This window comes from Pezoporus occidentalis, unplaced genomic scaffold, assembly GCF_034315485.1.
Source record: "Pezoporus occidentalis ecotype Australia unplaced genomic scaffold, CSIRO_AGI_Poc_V1 ctg93, whole genome shotgun sequence".
NCBI lineage: Eukaryota > Metazoa > Chordata > Aves > Psittaciformes > Psittacidae > Pezoporus > Pezoporus occidentalis.
The window spans coordinates 8,970,741-8,987,972 of record NW_026916294.1 but is presented as its reverse complement, the minus strand read 5'-3'; the positions used below and the strand labels follow the sequence as shown (position 1 = coordinate 8,987,972).

Genomic DNA, 17,232 nt, shown 5'->3' with positions numbered 1-17,232 from the left:
GGGTGTTGTGGTCGGTTTAATGAGTTGTGTCACACAGGGAGTACTGGTGCACTACACAGCTCTACCGGTGTTAAACTGGCCCCAGCACTGGGAGGACGTGGAACAGCACGACCCAGCTGTAGAGGGATGAAGAGAAGTGATACACATCCAACTCCTGACAGCACTCAGCAGTGTCTGCAGAGCTTGGAGCCTGCTTGGAGCACCCCCACTGGCATTGGCAGGTACAACCCTCTCTGTGCAGGTGGAAGCTGTAAATGGCCAGAGTGGCTTTGATACTGGGCTTTTTGGCTAACAAAGAGGTGGGGAGGAGGCTATGGCATGCTCTGGGCTGAGGAGGTCGCTGCTCTCCAAGCCATCTCTTGTGGCACTGGCACCAGCGCACCATCTCTAGGTATTAGTGGGGAAGGGGATGATCAGAAGGGCCCCCCCCCTTAGCTTTGGGGCTGTCAGACAGCCCAGCTGGAGGATGCAACAGACACAGTGTGTTTGTTAAACCTGCCTATGGGCAGGGCCAAAGAGGCCAGGTGAGGCTGCATGCAGCAAGAGGGGAGGATTGAGTTGGAAAGCCCTTGTTAAGCATGGAACACGGCTGTGGAAGACTTATCCGTGGTCATCTCGCTAGAAGCACTAGGCAGCACATGCAGGCTGGATACAGGGGTGCAGACACAGGGTCCCTTCTCCTCTCCCCCAGCTCCTGTTCCTCAGTCAGGGCTCCTCCTCAGAAGCATCCTTCTACCCCCTGAGGGAAAAGCCTTGTCCCTGCAGAGCTGAGCCCCTCTGATGGGCAGTGACGTGCAGGTGAGGCCGCCTGGGCTGGGAGCTCGTCCCTCCCTCCTGCCCTTGGCATCAATCCCTTGGGAGGTTGGGTGGGGGGATCTTTGTGGCAGACGGCTCCACACCCCAGATCTCCTGGGCATACTCCGTGATGGTCCTGTCACTGGAGAACTTGCCCGAGCATGCAATGTTCCTGATGACTTTCTTAGTCCACTCCCGGGGGTCCTGGGAAGAGGAGAGGCAACGTCAGCACTTGTCCCTGCACCCAGCTATGTTCCAGCTCCTGGCCTTGCAGGGCTTTGGGTACACACACGTGGCTGGTTTAAAAACTCTGGTGTGAGGCTGTCAGAGCAGTAGAACCTGCCTCAGCCATGCCCATGATGTGGTGTCTGTCAGAAGGGCTCCACAGGAGCACACTCATCCCAGTTCCCCCCACTGCGCTGCCAAGGCAGTGGGGGGGAAGCTCTTACCATGAACAGCTTGTCCACTTGACCTTGGCATTTGATGTAGGCCTCATAGTCAGCAAACACCTTGAACCTGAAACCCAAAGCAGAGTAAGGTGAGGCTTTGCCTGCTGGGGGGCGCAGGCCAGCGGGGAAGGAGCAGCCCACCCCAGCACTCACCTGTCATGGTACATGAGCATGTTCACAATGTCCTTGAAGCAACTGGGGTCTCGAGGTGAGAAAAACCCACTGCTGATCTGGTCCACAGCCTGGCGCAGCTCTGGCAACCGCTCATAGTATTCCCGTGCGTTGTACCTGCACCCGGCAGAGATGGGCTGTAGGGACTGATGCTCAACCCTGGGGCTGCATCCTTCATGGGCCAGGCATTGACCAGCCCAGGACAGAAGCTGCCTCTAGCCCCCCCTGCCATTTTATCCTGCTCCAGAGCTGCCCAAAGAGAACAGTGTCCCTCCTGCAGATCACGGCAGGACCTGCATCCCCATCTGACAAGCCCTGGTATGCACTGGACACTCCCCAGCACCAACCCTTTCCGATCCAGAGCCTCCACATCCTCCACCCGCATGCCAAAGATGAAGAGGTTTTCTTCGCCTGCCTCCTCAGCCATCTCCACGTTAGCCCCATCCATGGTACCAATAGTGAGGGCCCCATTCACCATGAACTTCATGTTGCCGGTACCCGAAGCCTCTGTGCCAGCTGTGGAGATCTGCTGGGAGAGATCTGCTGCCGGGATCACTGTCGGGTGCAAGAGAGGTAGGAGTCAGTTGATCCTTGGTGTGCTGCAGCTCCCCATGGGCTGGGACCCTGCCTTGTCTTAAGGCCTCTCCTAAGGGAGAGCCAGGTGAACTGCCATGAGAGCCTCTTTGGGCCAGCATGTTTCTGGGCTCTGCTGGGACATTCCCAGCTCCTGACATGTGCTTACACAAGCCCACACGTACCCTTCTCAGCCAGGGATACCCGGTAGTTCTCCAGGAAGATGACCTTGAGCTTGTCCCCCACATAGGGATCATTGTTGATGACCTCGCCAACGGACGTGATGAGTTTGATGATCATCTTGGCCATGTGGTAGCCAGGGGCTGCCTGAAGAAGAGCAGCCCAGAAATGGTGAAGGCTTTTAAGGAAGGGAGAGCATGAGAGGTGCCAGTGCGGGTCCTCACCTCTGCTGTTCACATGGATCAGCAAAAACACCCTACTGAGAGGAGAAGTCCTGAGCCACAGGGAAAGAGTGATGGGGCCTTGTTCAGTCCCATTAGTCCATAAAGGCCTTCCTTGAAGAGCCCACCAGGAGACATGCTGACTAACCTACAGTGGGCCTGGCCAAGCCACAGAAGGGAACACATCCCACATCCCCACAGCCCAAGCATGCATCGAGTCTGGAATGCAAGTTACCTTTCCTCCGATCATAATAGTCCTTGGCACAAAGGATTTGGATGGATCACTTCTGACACCTGAAAGAACAGGGCATAACAACCAGAGTGAAGGTAAAGCAGGCAGAGTTTACTGCATGCATCAGAGGTGAGCTGGGATCCCAGCCCATGTCCCATGGACCCAAAACACCTGCAGGACCCTGAATGCCAATGAGACATCTACCAGAGCTGTGCTGGGCACAGATGGGCCACAGAATCAGAATCTGCATTGGAAGGGACCTTAAACCTCATTTAGTTCCAGCCCCCTGTCCCCGTAGGAGTCCTTGGCCACCACCTGGCATACTTTTAATATGGGACCCCTGGCACTGAAAGGACACCCCTTGCCTACCAGCCCAGGCAGGACTTACGGTTGTAGAGGGTGATGGCATGCAGGCAGTTCAGCAGCTGCCGCTTGTACTCATGGATTCGCTTGACCTGCACATCGAACATGGACGAAGGGTTGATCTTGACCTTGTACTGCTCCTCCAAGTAGGCTGCAAACTTCAGCTTGTTCTCCTGGCGAGAAAATTCCATGAGGAACAGGCATGGGTTCCGAGGCCTTGAGTCAGAAGTGAGCATTTGCTGCTGGGATGTTCCTGGAAGCATCCAGGTGTCTTTAGCTTTCTTCTCCCCCAGCCACCCCCAGTGCATGTTACCTGCTTGACTTTTGCCACATCCCTGATGAAAGTCTCGTTGTTGATGAAATCCAGCAGCTTCTTCAGCTGGCTCAGGTCTGTGATAAAGCCTTCCCCGATTTTCTGGAAGAACAAACCAAGAGAGTGATGTTGTCCCACTCCTGAGACACTTCGCTGCAGCTACAACTCTGCTTCCCCAACAGAGATGCAACAGTCCTATTGGGAACTGGAAGAGGTACTCTGGCCAGGAAAAGGGGCACAGTTTCTTAGGGTGAGGCTACTTCTCTGTGCCGTCGGGCAGCCCAAAGGTACAGAGGAAACGGGCCACTTGTAAAACCCAAAACAAGTTCCTCTTTCAAGGAGCTTTAGAGGGAGGATGTGCAGCCGGGCCTCCTGGCAGCTGGGGGAACTGACGAGCAGATGAAGATAGATTTAATTGCAAGACATTATTCAGCTATGGCATGTCCCAGGGTGGAGCACAAACCTGTGCTAAAGGGCCTGCTAAACAAAGCAGACAGAACTGGGGCTGGAGCTCCAAGGGAGCTCTTTTGTGCCTGTGAAGCTGCCTGCTTTTGCAGACGCCCCACTTCACACACTGACAGATTGTGCGTAGTCACTGCAAGGACACGGAACCACATCCAACTCTCAGCGACATTTTTGGCCAACTCTTCCTCACCAACTATCAACACCCAGCCAAGATCACACCTACACGTGCAACAGGCGTGCTCCCCCCATCGGACACACCAAGAGGTGCCCAGGAGCAAGCGGCTCACCCTTCAGCTGCCTGCAGCTCACCTCAGCGATAACATCGGCCAGTCCCGGGTTGCACAGCAGGAGCCAGCGCCTCGGTGTGATCCCGTTTGTCTTGTTCTGAAACTTCTCCGGCTCCAGCTCATAGAAATCCTTGAACCTGGAGGAGCAGCGAGCTCTGAGCCACCCACCACCGCCCAGAGCTCCAGCTGGGCCCCCGCCGTACATGCCCCTGAAGCAGGGCAGTCTGTGGACCTCCCTGTAACACACGTGAGCTCTGTGCTGCCCCTCACTCCTTTCAGCTCTAACGCTGAGGGTTCCACCAGCTCCAGAGTTAAACACATGAGACAGTCTCCCCAGCCTCTATGCCCATTAGGGCAACCAAAGCTGACCCTAACCCAGGCTTGCAGGCAGAGCCCAGTGAGTGAACAGGGTTGCATCCCTCGGGTGTCCCCCAACTCACACGGAGTTCTTAACAATGTCCGAGTGGATACGGGCCACGCCGTTGACTGCATGGGAGCCGATCACACAGAGATGTGCCATGTTAATGCGCTTGCAGTCTCCTTCCTCAATCACGGACATCCTCCGGAAACGGTCAATGTCCCCTGGGTAGAGAGCTGCCACCCGCTGCATGCGGAAAGAGAGGGACATTAGTGACCCAGCCATAGGACCATTCCCACCCTAAAGGCAGCCATATCAACCCCCCTGAGCTCCCACAGCCTGCGACCAGCCTGGCCCCTTACATCCAGATGCATCTGGTTGAGGGCATAGATGATCTCCAGGTGACGTGGGAGCAGCTTCTCAAACATGGAGACTGGCCAGCGCTCCAGGGCTTCGGGAAGCACCGTGTGGTTGGTGTAGGCACAGGTCCGCTTTGTGATCTCCCAGGCCTGCGGTACAGACAGCAGGTTAACACACACATGCCCAGGCAAGGAGGGGAAAGGAAACCCCACCTGAGAACAGGACAGCAGCTCTTTTCCCTGTATGGTTCAGCATGGACCTCCCAGCTCTGCTTACCTTGTCCCAGTCCACTTTCTCCACATCCACCAGGATCCGCATGAGCTCTGGGATGGACAGGGCAGGGTGGGTGTCATTTAGCTGAATAGCCACCTGCAACACAAGACTTGCTGGGCTCAGATCTGGCAATGATAGGACTGTGACAGTGTCCTGAACGCATGGGCTTGGAGTGAGGGTCAGCCCCAAGCCTCTTCTCATGGCACACACCCCAGAAACAGGCACCTCTCAGGAACAGAGCTACTCACTCTGCTCTAAACCACCTGTTTTCCAACCCACATTGCCAGGGTCATTGTATTGTATTGCTCCAACCTGGTCTTGAGCCTCCCGCTCTCCCTCACTATAGGCAGGTCTGGCTGAAACACCCGTGGGCCCTCTCTGCCACACACTCACCTTGTCTGGGAAGGTTTCAAAGCACGTTCTCACTGGATCTCGACAGCCAAATTTGGAGGACTTAAAGCGCCGTATGATGTCCTGGAGGGTGGCAGCCACCACAAAGTACTCCTGTTTCAGCCGCAGCTCCTTGCCTTCAAAGAACTGCGAGTGGAGGGACCAAAGCCATCAGTGCTGCAGCTGCCACCCCAGCTGGCAGCCAAACCCCTGGAGATGCTCCTGTCCATTCTGATGGGCCTATAGCTCCAGTACCTCATCAGGGCAAATGCGGATGTTTCTCGCCTCTGATGGGTCTAACAAGGGGCTCAGCATCCCAAACAGCTGCCTTCAGAGAGCAATAGAACCTGCCACATCCATGGTATTCCTACAGAGCAAGCACATGTCCCTCCCTCACTGCAAGACCCTTTGCAGGGGTTTTGGACCACAGATCTTGGGCTTGCTGCAGTGGCCAGGAGGCAGGGTCTCTGGACACACCAACTGCCTCCTATGCACACTAGGCTTCAGGCTGATCTATTAGACAAGACCAGCAGGAATGAGAGGGTTGGGGTAAAGCACAGAAGATCAGCTTTTTCAGCACAGATGCTAACCCACAACTAGATAGTTAGGGCTCTTCCCTTCTGGATACAGTGCCCAGTGGGTGACATGGCTGGGGACAATCCCTGCAGTGAGACATCCTACCTGAATGGAGATGGAAACGAGTCCCCCCTCATGGCAGTCTCTGAAATGACAACTGACCTTTGCAAAGGATCAGCCACGTAAGTTGGCAACTGCCTTGAATTTGAAGGAGTAACACTTCCTCCCCTCCTTGCAGCAGGAAACAGAGCATCTCTACAATACAGGCCAGATTCTCAGCTGCCCTCTGCCAGAGCTGTGCCTGTTCACTCGGAATTACTGGGCCAACCTATTGCATTAAAACCCCCTAAACCAGAGCAATATACACCAGGTGGCCATGACCTCCAGTGCTTGCACACAAGGCAGTACCACTACAGGGAGGGAATAGAGGCAGGAGAGGCACTCACATTGTCATTTGGGTACAGGACTCTGGATATGTTCTCTGCCAGGTTTCTGTCCAGCACTGCCTCAATGTAGTCACCCACGTTGACTGCAGCAAAAGAGAAACACACACAGCGCTGAGGCAGCTGTAGGGGTTCAGGCAGGTCCCCGACACTGGGTTTCTCTATCTTTGTCTCGTAAAGAGATTTGTAACAGGAACGTTCAGGCTGGTGTTACTGAAATCTGAATGGAAATGTATACGTGTGAAAGGCACCAGAGAGCCAGGAGAGAGTGGGATAAGAGAAAGGCACATCTCCAGACAGCTTCTCAAGACGTATCAGGAAGGACAGACAGACACTGAAGACAGACAGCAGCGAGAGAAGGTGAAAAAAGCGAGGACTAAAGAGACATGGAGCCAGGCAAAGAAGCACAAAGACCACAATCACACTCAACTCCTAAAGGGCACAAAAGACTCATCTGAAAGCCAGCTCGCAGTTGCCAATCAAGACTTGAGGAGACATTAGGAGGACTCAAGAGCCATCACCCCTTGTCCCACACAAGTCCTCCTGGCAGGGCTGCTTGGCCACACACATCTCTGCGCTTGCCAGCATGGAATCAGAATCATCATCTAAAACCTTGCCCTTCTGCAACAGCCTAGCACTGACATTTGGGGTGTTAGTTGCCCTGTATCTGCTCCTCGGTACTACAACCAGAGCCTGAAAAATCCTCTAGTGAGGTCACATGTAGACCCAGTGGAAACCAGTGATAAGATGGGCTAAGCTCCTTCAGCATTAAAGGAGGATGCTGCAGAGAAATGACCCTCCCTGGCATGTGTGGGTTTGCAGCTCCTTTGGTGATGTGGGGAGTGCAGCGGTGGGTGGTCTATCACTTGAGGAAGGCACAGAGCAGGTTTTGAGAGCATGATAAAGTGTGATGGAGATGGAAGGAGGGCAGATGAGCGTCCTGGTTCACGGTGGCTCAGGAAGTAGTGTCACCCATGGATGTGCACATAGCATTGCATTTTGGAATTGGCCAGAACATAGGATAAAGCAGGCCAGAGGGAGAGTGCAGTGCACACAGGCACAACCACATTCCAGCCTGGTCAGGAAAGAGACAGTGGAGGGATAGCACTTACACTCTTGGAGGTTGAAGTCATTGGGGGCTTTTGCAGACCACAGCCTCATGGTGTTCACAGTGTTGTTCTTGTACCCTGGCACCGGCGTGTCGTAGGGCATAGCAAGGACAACCTGCAAAAGAACAGCATTCCCTCTGATGAGCAGCACTCTGGCCTCAGAGGAGGTGGGAAAGTGGCCGAGACCTCTGCAGGAAGAATCCAGAGGACACAGACAACTCACAGCTATGGTAAGAATCTCACCTCACTACAACACACTTGCTGAGCCTCAAGAGCACTGCTATCATGAACACTTCCAGCACCCACTGGCAAAGCATTAATAGAAGCAGAGCTGTTTGGAGCTTTACTGACAAACTGGAGTTAAAAGCCCATCAATTATATGTGAAAAGAGTTGCAAGAAACCTGCTGACCTTCCTACACCAACAGGCATTCCTGGGAGTTATTCACCAGAGCACTGCAAGCATCCTGAGCCAGCCACTGCAATTCTGTCTGTGCTGGGGTAGGGCCAGGGCAACTGGGACCTTTGAGTTTCCGTCTGGGATACATTCCACATCCTGAATCTTGCCTGCTAGCCTCCTGCAGCCTGCCAGAACCAAACCCTAGTCCAGCACCATTCCTAGAGCAGTTCATCCAGTGCTCAAGGTCTGTTGAACCTGCCTGGGTAAATTCACTGAGCTCTCCAGCACCCAAACTGAACATGAGCATGAAGCTCTTAGTGCATCAGGATGATGCTTACGCATCAGGATGCTGCACACATGGCTACAGGGAGTAACACTGGGGCTCCCAGCTCAGATCACACTAGCCAGGCAGGCCACGGGTGTGCTACCAAGCTTGTGTGCTCCAGCTCACTCCTATGCCAACATCTGCATGTCTCCAGCCCTGCTGAGCAGTGAGGCAAGGCACCCCGATCTCAGCCTGGAACACAGAGGCTGAGGGCTTATGCCAGAAAAGCTGAATGGTGCTTACAGAGCAAGGCCCTGATCCTGCAGCACAGAGGCTGGGACACCATTCTGACACTGGCAAAAGGAACCAGCACCCTCCTTAACAAGTCAGTGTGTATTGGCATGACAGCCACAGCCAGAGGCTGCCTGCAAGGAAAGATGGGAGAGGCAGCAGGGAATGGAAGGGGCTGTGCTCGCAGGGCAGGGAAAACCCAGGCAGACCAGCACGCTGGCCCTCAACAGTCTCCTTGTGCTGGCATCAGCAACACCTCCTCTCTGGGGAGAAGCAGCAAGAGCTCAGGCTCTCACAGCTGCCATCACCAGCTCCGAACATGGAAGCAGGCAGCAAGCCCACCCTGCCTGAGCCACGGGACTGGGGCACATCACATGAGCTGAGTGATGCTATATTGGGAGACTGCGTCTTTGGCTTTTTTGAGCCTTTCCAACTTGTTCCCTTGATGGCATTATCTGAAAATCCACCTCCCTGCAGGAAGCAGTGTTTCACTGCACTGTTTGGGAACCCTGAAACCCCGGACTACTGCTGGGGCCAGGAGATGAGCACACCGAAAGGCAATGGACTCAGTCCCCAAGTGATGTCTCTGGCAGAGTACCTCTGTGCTGCTCACAAGGCTGTGGTGTTGAACCTCTGCACTCTGTGTGTCCTGGGACTGCACAGCACTTGACAACCAGGGTCCCTGGGAAAGGATCTGGTTTGCTTCCCCTCTGAGCAGGCCTAAGCAACTCTGCAAGTGAGCTTTAGTTCTTAGTGCTGAATAAAATGGCTTGGCTTTATGACTGTGTGCTCCTGGGACAGACAGAGCTGATTCATGAGGCTGAAAGACCCCTGAACATCATGGGAACAGGCTAAGTCATGTCCCTGAATCCCAGAGAAATCATTGTCCTTCCTCCCTCCATCCTGAGCAGTGCTTAGACAGGAGAGGCTGAAACATTTTCTATCCTCTTACTAAATCTGTGCCTCTTTAAAGCTTGCTTTCCCAGCTGTAAGACTGGAATGCACTTGGGACACATCAGCCTGTGCTCTGAGCAGGCACATGCTCCTGAAGCATTAACCTCCCCAGCTGTGGGAGGCTGAAGAAGCATTTGCTTTCCACAACACCACAAACCAAAGCCTCCAAGCAGACTGGAGACTTGAAACCATGCTTCCAGCACACAGTCACCTTCAGCAAGGGCAGTGGAGAGGGTTCTGCTCTGCTGGGTGAAAAGCAAAGTCTGATCCCCCAGCAGGAAGGGACAGACTGTGCCCTGTGCCCCTGGTCCATCCTCCCTAGCCCAGCACTGCAGGAGATGTTGGTACCTGGGTGTCGACCCACTTTACACCCTCGGGGGTGTGATCCACGTGGCCATAGAAGTGCACAGGGAGCATGTACTCTGGGCGCGCTTTCTCCCAGGGGTTGCCGTAGCGCAGCCAGTCATCGGCCTCCTCCACCTGCAAGGGGCAAAGAGAGTCTGAGTGATGGCTCCTGTCTTCGAGTGAAGGCTAAACAAGGCTCTCTGAAGGGAGAGCAAAGCTTTAAAAGCAAAGCTTTAGTAAGCTGACTTTAAAAATGGATGTGCAGAGGCCTCTAGAGGACAGCTGGGCTTTGCAAACCACGGATGACTACATGGCAGCTGGTATAAATACATCAGCCTTTACAGGCTGTACAGGTTTAAACCATCCAAACTGCTGCAAACACAGACTGCTGCACTCAGCCTCTCTTGAGTTCTTTACATCCAGTTTGATAGTGGAAGATGGGGGATGCGGTTCCCTAGAAGGCAATCTGTGCTGTTCCTGACAAGCCACCCCCTGTAACCCAGGTCTTGCTCTGCCCTCTGCCAGAGAGCATTTCTCCTCTCCACTCAAACAGCAGCAATGGGAGTGAGTTCAGCAGAGCCACCAAGGCTTATGTGCACCAGACCCCAAAGGGTGAGGAGAGATGCTTTGTGCCCACAGGCATTGCTGTGCCAGGCAGGGGGGCAGGTCCGAGCCACAGCCCAGCATTACCACCATCCCTGTTCTTTTTTAAGCAACATTAAGCCAATTACAGGGACGTTTTGTTCCCTGTGTTCACCATTTATAGGGCCTTGCATCGCAGCCTCTCTGTGGGGAAGGAGAAAAAAACAACCCTCAAACCTCTCACCCTCCTGACTTATGGAAAGCTATTTTAAAGGGAGAAGAGGTCCTTTATGCTCAGAAGCAAGGCAAGTCTCCTAATGGAAACCACTTCCAGATAGACACTAGGGAAAACTGCCAGCAGGGGCAGGATTTTTTAGCCTATATTCACTTGCAAATGTTATGATCATTAAAGCTACAGGACAGTCCCTGTTTATGCCCTCACTGCATCTCCCAGGGAACCCACAGAAGCAGCAGCACTCCAAGCACTTGCATGTGTCCCATCACGTTCAAATTCATCCTCCATCAGACACCTTCATGAAGTGTTTAGCCATGTCTCCAACAGCTAAGTCTTAAGTCCAACTTGACATTTGGATTTGATGATCTTAAAGGTCTTTTCCAACCTGGTTGATCGTATGATTTGATGATAAGCATACACTGCCAGGTGAGTGCCTGCCACGTGGGCACCCCGCCACCCTCAGCACTCCTCTCTGTTCAGGCAGTCAGAGCCCAAGGGTCAGCACAAGTGGTAGGAAGTGGCAGCACATTTGGCATCAGGTTTTGGGCTCATGCATCCAGCTTATGAACAGGTCAAGGCACTGCAATGTCATCTGTGTGGTGAGGCCTTGTCCACAGGCAGAGGTGACCACCACAGTGTAACACAGAAGGAGAAAGGGTGACCTGCTTGAGTAAGTCCAGAGGAAGTCACGGAGATGCTCCAAGGGCTGGAGCAGCTCTGCTCTGGAGCCAGGCTGAGAGAGCTGGGCTGGTTCAGCCTGGAGAAGAGAAGGCTCCTTAAGGGGAGACCTTAGAGCAGCTCCAGTGCCTAAAGCGGCTGACAAAAAAGCTGGAGAGGGGCTTCTGACAAGGGCCTGTAGGGACAGGACAAGGGGGAATGGCTTTAACCTGACAGAGGGGAGATTGAGATGAGACATTAGGAAGAAATTCTTCCCTGTGAGGGTGCTGAGTCCCTGGCACAGGGTGCCCAGAGAAGCTGTGGCTGCCCCATCCCTGGCAGTGTTCAAGGCTAGGTGGGATGGGGCTTGGAGCAACCTGCTCTAGTGGAAGGTGTCCCTGCCTGTGGCAGGGGGGTGGAACTGGGTGAGCTTTAAGGTCCCTTCCAAACCAGTCAGTGATTCCATGACTTGAGTTTGTTCACGTACCTGCCAGCCATCGACAATCTTCTGGTTGAAGATACCAAACTCATAGCGGATGCCATACCCATACGCCGCCAGCCCCAGCGTGGCCATGGAGTCCAGGAAACAAGCTGTAAGAGCAGAACATGGTCATGCTGCATGGAACCTCATCCCTCACTTGCTGTCCCTGCCACAGCTTGCTGCACATGGGGGTGAGAAGCTGCCACAACCAGTGCCACTGCAAACATCTATTACTCAGAGGAAATGTGCATGCAGAAGGGGCAGACCTGCTGAGCCACCAGGAACACCCCAAAGTTGTTGATGACAAGCACAGACCACCGAAACCCCAAATCCAGCCTTGACACAGTGAGAGCACTTCTAGACTTGCCTGAGGTGCCCACAGCTTGATCTGGGCCTGCCTGCCCAGTAAAGCAGGGCTTCTGACCCCAGCTTGCTGTTCCACCAGCTACTGCACTATGATTGCTTTCAAAGCAAACCCTTCCAGCCTTCAGTCTGGGGCAGCTCTGGTAAAGATCAGCCCCAGCATTTCTCCTGCACTGGGAAGCTCCTGTCTCCAGCAGTACTGTGGGACAGGCAGACAGAAATAGCTGCCAACAATCTGCCCACATGAGAGCTGCTTGGGTGCCTGTGAGAAGTGAGAGATTTCACGGGGAGGTGAGGAGAAAGGCTCCAGACAGCCTCTTCCAGCCAGAGCCCTGTCTGCTGTGCTGCAGACTACACAACTGCACCTCCAGGGTGTCCTCCCTGGGGAGGGGGCTCATTTCTGGCCAGCCAGAAGCAGGCAGGAGGGTAGCACACTGCTGATGGGGGCTGAGGTGGTCTGCACGCTGTGCTGCTGTGGTGCCTCCAGTCACACCACCTCATGCCCCCTGTGTGAGGAGGGGGCTCCCTTCTCCCCAGCTTACCTGCCAGGCGGCCCAGTCCTCCGTTCCCCAGCCCAGCATCTTCTTCAATTTCTTCCAGCTCCTCCAAGTCCAAACCCAGCTACAGGGGAAAGAGCCACAGCAGAACATGTCATCGCCCAAAGGGGGCTGCGGAGGAGGGCACACACAGATCCCAAACCAACCCACACCATGGGAAACGAAGCCCACATGGGTCTCTGCATCTCCCTCTCCCCACAAAGCATCTCACCAGCCCCTGCTCCCTGGGAAGTCCAGTTAACAGGAAAACAATTTAGCTCATTATAAAACGTCGCTTTCCCATGGACGAGGTTTCCTTAGAGACCTCAAACAAACACTCATCTCCTGGCAGCCCAGGAGGCCCTTCCACTGAGCTCGCCCTTGGAGGAAGGACGGTGAACAGCCAAGTCATGTCCGGGTACACACACACTGCCCCCCCTGCTCCCAACCGCCCCGTCCTTGAGGGAGAGCACAGCCACTGGTTACAGCAGCGTTCATCATGCCCTGGGCCTTCCCACATGCAGCCCCGCCTGCTGCCCAGCTCCGTGACCACAGGCCATGGCTGGAAGTGGCTGTTCTGCTCCATCTCATTTGTTCTGCAGCCCAGGGACTGCTGCCGGATGCAGGCTAAGTGTGCCGGCAGCAAACACTCCTCAGGAGCCAAGAGATCTCACCTCGGTGCCAGGGAGGACAGCGGGGAGTCAGGACAACACCATGGCTGCTGCCTGAGCTGCTCCCCAGCACTTCAGTGCTCTGCAACAACAGCCTCATGCCCAGTGTGATGGGGTCCCAAAAACCAAGGCGGATTCCCTGTGACAGAGCCATGCTGGGTACAAGACCTTCTATCCCAGCTGGAAGCTCATCCCATGATGAGCTCCACATGTCAGAGGCTACAGCGAGTAAAGCCTCTGCTTGCATGTCAGGCCAAACCAGTGTGTGGAAAGTGCCCTGTAAAGGGATTTGAAGATCCTCCCTGGAAAAAGCCAGCCTGCCCTCTGAGGCACAATAGTTCAGAGAGGAAAGGTGTCATGTCCCTCCCTGGAAAGCCCTTCCCATCTCCTGGCAGGGAGAGTGATGGTTCACCAGCAACTGTAGCACTTCATTTGAAAAACAGTGCCAGAGCCCAGCTTCTGCTAGCAAGTGTAACATGGATCAGTGCAGTGGAAGGAGGGGAAGAGGAGATGGGGAAATAAAACTCTTGGGTGAGAAAGCCCAAAATCTCATACTCTTTCAGAAAGGTCACTGTCCTGCTGGAGAGGTGGGTGCAAACCCAACTCACCACTGCTTGTGGTTTGCTTCATGGTACTTAGCTGTGCTTTTCCCAGTTTGAACTCTGATAACATTTTAATTCAAGCAAACAATGCCCTCCCCTCACCTTCTTCCTTCCCAGTGACTCACTTGCATCTGGCAGCACTGTTGTGTACACAGATGTGTACATGTGTGAACTGTAATTTGGTGTCCTGGGGCTCAGCTTCACCCAAGCCTCGCTCTGTTTAGTCAAAAAACTCAGGAGGAGGGAGACCTGAGAAATACAGGTAACCAGCCCTCCACGTGGCAAAGTGGGACCAGTTCCTCATGGGAACCCCAGCACCCCCAAGACCTCACCTGGTAAATGGCTTCATCACAAGCATTCTGCAGGCCCAGGTTCACCATGGTGTTCTGCAGAGTGCGGCCCATGTAGAACTCCAGGGACAGGTAGTAAATGCGCTGGGGAGGCAAAGCGAGACACTTACCCACAGCACAGCACTTTGCTTTCACCAAAGTCACTCGAAATTAAGAGCAGAGCCAAGTGCTTGCCAGGGTCGGGACATCTTCCCAAAGCAGCTCTTGGCTCCTGCTCCCGAACACCATGCACCGCAGTTTGTTTGTCAGAAGGATCTCACGTGGGATGCGGGCCAAGCTTGGGCTGCACGTCTCCCTGCCAACAGCCTTCTATAGAGAAAACTTGTTGCCTGTTAAGTGTTTCCCTAATTAACTTAGGGCAAGAGCTCTGGAGGATGCTGAATGGTGTATTTATACACACCGAGCTCACCCGAGGTGATGTTCAGGTAGGGCTTTTGAAGTTTGCCTGTGCTGAGAGGAAGCTGATGCAGAGTCTGCCCAGGACCCTGTGCACACCGTTCAGGAACGTCATTTCCCTATCCCATGGGTCCTGTTCCCTCCACTCCGGGTTTTACACACGTTTCACCCTGTGGAATAAATAAACTGTCCTGCTGGTGGCAGGGTTCCTGGCAAGACAGGCAAGGCTGCTCCGTGGGGACCTTCCAGGTTTGACGGGAGCTGTGCCTGTGCTGTGAATGGTAATGCAAACCTGTTTGTGGCATGAGGAGCAGGCTGGGCAAACCTGCCCTCACTCGGGTATTTTTAGAAATCAATGGGAATCTTTAACACAGCTCCAGCCTGACTGTAAATAATGCTTCCTCCTGAATCTCTCCATCGTAGCTGGGCTCTTTTCCTGCTAAGCAGCAGGATTACCCACTCTGCCACCTCTGCTGGGAGTCTGAAAGGGTCCATCTGTTCCCTGGGGCTCGTTGGAGAGACTGAAACCATTGCACAGCTGTGTAAATCATAGAATCACAGACTGGTTTGGGTCGGAAGGGATCTTGAAGATCATCCACTTCCAACCCCTGCCATGGGCAGGAACAGCTTCTGCTACCTGTGCCAGGGCCTCAGCACCCTCACAGGGAAGAACTTCTGCCTAATGTCTCATCTCAATCTCCCCTCTGTCAGGTTAACGCCATTCCCCCTTGTCCTGTCCCTACAGGCCCTTGTCAAAAGCCCCTCTGCAGGTTTCTTGTAGCCCCTTTAGGCACTGAAAGCTGCTTTAAGGTCTTCCCAGAGCTTTCTCTTCTCCAGGCTGAACCAGCCCAGCTCTCGCAGCCTGGCTCCAGAGCAGAGCTGCCCCAGCCCTGCTCCTTTCAGCCTTCCACAGAGCTGTGTTTCTTGTGTGAATCCAAGTCAGAGGGACGGCAAGCAAACCTGCTCCAGGCTCCCCTTAGCCTTTACAGGACCTGTACAAGCTCTAGTGTTAGTGCAGAAATACAGATCAGAGCACATCTGTATGAGTAGCGAGAGCTCCATGCACTGCTGCTACCCTCCAGTATGTGTGCAGCTGTAAACTGGTGTCAAAGTGTGATTTCTTGAGTCAAGGCAATATTCATAACCCCAAGAACAGAGCTGACTGGAGGAGGCAGCTGCCTGCAGGCTGGGAGGCGTGTGCCTTTCCTAGAGCACACCTGCCCTCTGGGGCTCCCCAGGTAAGTGCTGGAATGGTCTGAATTGAAAAAGGATTAAGGATGATTAACACCCTGCAGCCCCCAGCACCACCACCCTGCCTGACAAGTGGGGAGGAGAGGAGGGAGCAGGCCAAGTGCCCCAGGAACCACCAACCCACAGGGCTTGGTGACCTAAGAGAGCTTGTCTGGGGTGCATGAGGCAAGGGAGGCTCCAGCCTCAGAGCAGAGCTTCCTGAGGGCTCTGCAGGAGTGAAGCCAGGCCATGGCATGTGCTGAGCCATGGAGGTGACATGTCCAGTGCCCACAGGGGACACTGCTGTGGTGGTCATGGCCATGGGGAAGCACGCCAAGGAGATAGCAGCAGCAAGGCCCATGAGAGGACATGCTCACAGGGGGTCACAGAGTGCTTGGAGGGGGGGGGGACAGGGTTGCAGGGCAGCTTGGGGGGGACACAACACAACCACTGCATGAGGAATGTGGCTGTGGTGATGCTCACGGTGACACTGCCACGGCACAACGTGTGTGATGGGCATCGCTGGGGCAAGGTCCACAGGCACACAACCAACATGAGGCGAGGGCCATTGGCAGGATTCGTGCAATGCCCGCGGGGGGCACAGCCACCACAGGGTGCCTGCAAAGGGTACGGCCGCGGTGATGCCCACAGGGAAGAGGCGCACAAGGGCCGCAGCCACGGCTGCGGTGATGCCCAAGCAGACACGGGCCACAGCAAGGGGATGCCCGCAAGGAAGGCACAGCCGCCATGCCCCCGTCCCCGGCGCTCACCTTCGGGTCCCGCTCGTAGTAGTGCTGCTGGGTGCGGATCCAGCGCCCCACCAGGTGGTCTCGCACCGTGTGGGCCAGCGCGAAGTAATAGTCCCGAGGGGTGGCGACGTTGCGGTCCTTGACGAGGGTGAAGTGGAGGTGCCGGTTGAAGCTCTTGCGCACCTCGGCCACGTCCCCGAGCCCCGCGATCCCCCGCACGCTGATCTGCTTCCGACGCTCCCCGTCGCTCAGCGGCGCCGCCATCCTGCCGCCAACACCGCCCCGGGACCGGGCTCTGAGGAGGGATCGGGATGGGGAGCGGGATGGGGATCGGGCTCTGCCGCAGCCGCCGCGCCTGCGCCTCCGCTGCCTTGGGACGAGGCGGGGCCCGCACGGCCGGCGCCAGGCCCGGCCCCCGGGAGGGGAGCGGCTGCCCGCCCCCGGCGGGGCTGCTGAGGGGACCGTGGTGCCGCCATGATGGCGCCCGCCGCTGGCTGGTATGTGGGGATGGGGATGGCTAAAGGGGCCCACAGGAAAGCCGGAGAGGGGCTTTTGATAAGGGCCTGTAG

General features: G+C 55.1%; 1 protein-coding gene across 1 annotated transcript; it reads right to left on the bottom strand.

The window, feature by feature from the left end:
• Positions 1 to 16,944, bottom strand: PYGB (glycogen phosphorylase B). The gene is made up of 20 exons (XM_062605996.1): positions 16,685 to 16,944; positions 14,271 to 14,372; positions 12,672 to 12,750; positions 11,773 to 11,876; positions 9,815 to 9,946; positions 7,562 to 7,673; positions 6,453 to 6,535; positions 5,434 to 5,577; positions 5,044 to 5,136; positions 4,770 to 4,916; positions 4,490 to 4,653; positions 4,072 to 4,186; positions 3,298 to 3,399; positions 3,010 to 3,157; positions 2,625 to 2,683; positions 2,174 to 2,315; positions 1,763 to 1,970; positions 1,398 to 1,532; positions 1,245 to 1,311; positions 1 to 999 (listed from the first exon to the last, which is right to left on the bottom strand). The coding sequence occupies exons 1-20, from the start codon at positions 16,925 to 16,927 to the stop codon at positions 847 to 849; spliced, it is 2,532 nt and encodes an 843-aa protein (XP_062461980.1). The 5' UTR covers positions 16,928 to 16,944; the 3' UTR covers positions 1 to 846.
• Between the last annotated feature and the right edge of the window lie 288 nt (positions 16,945 to 17,232).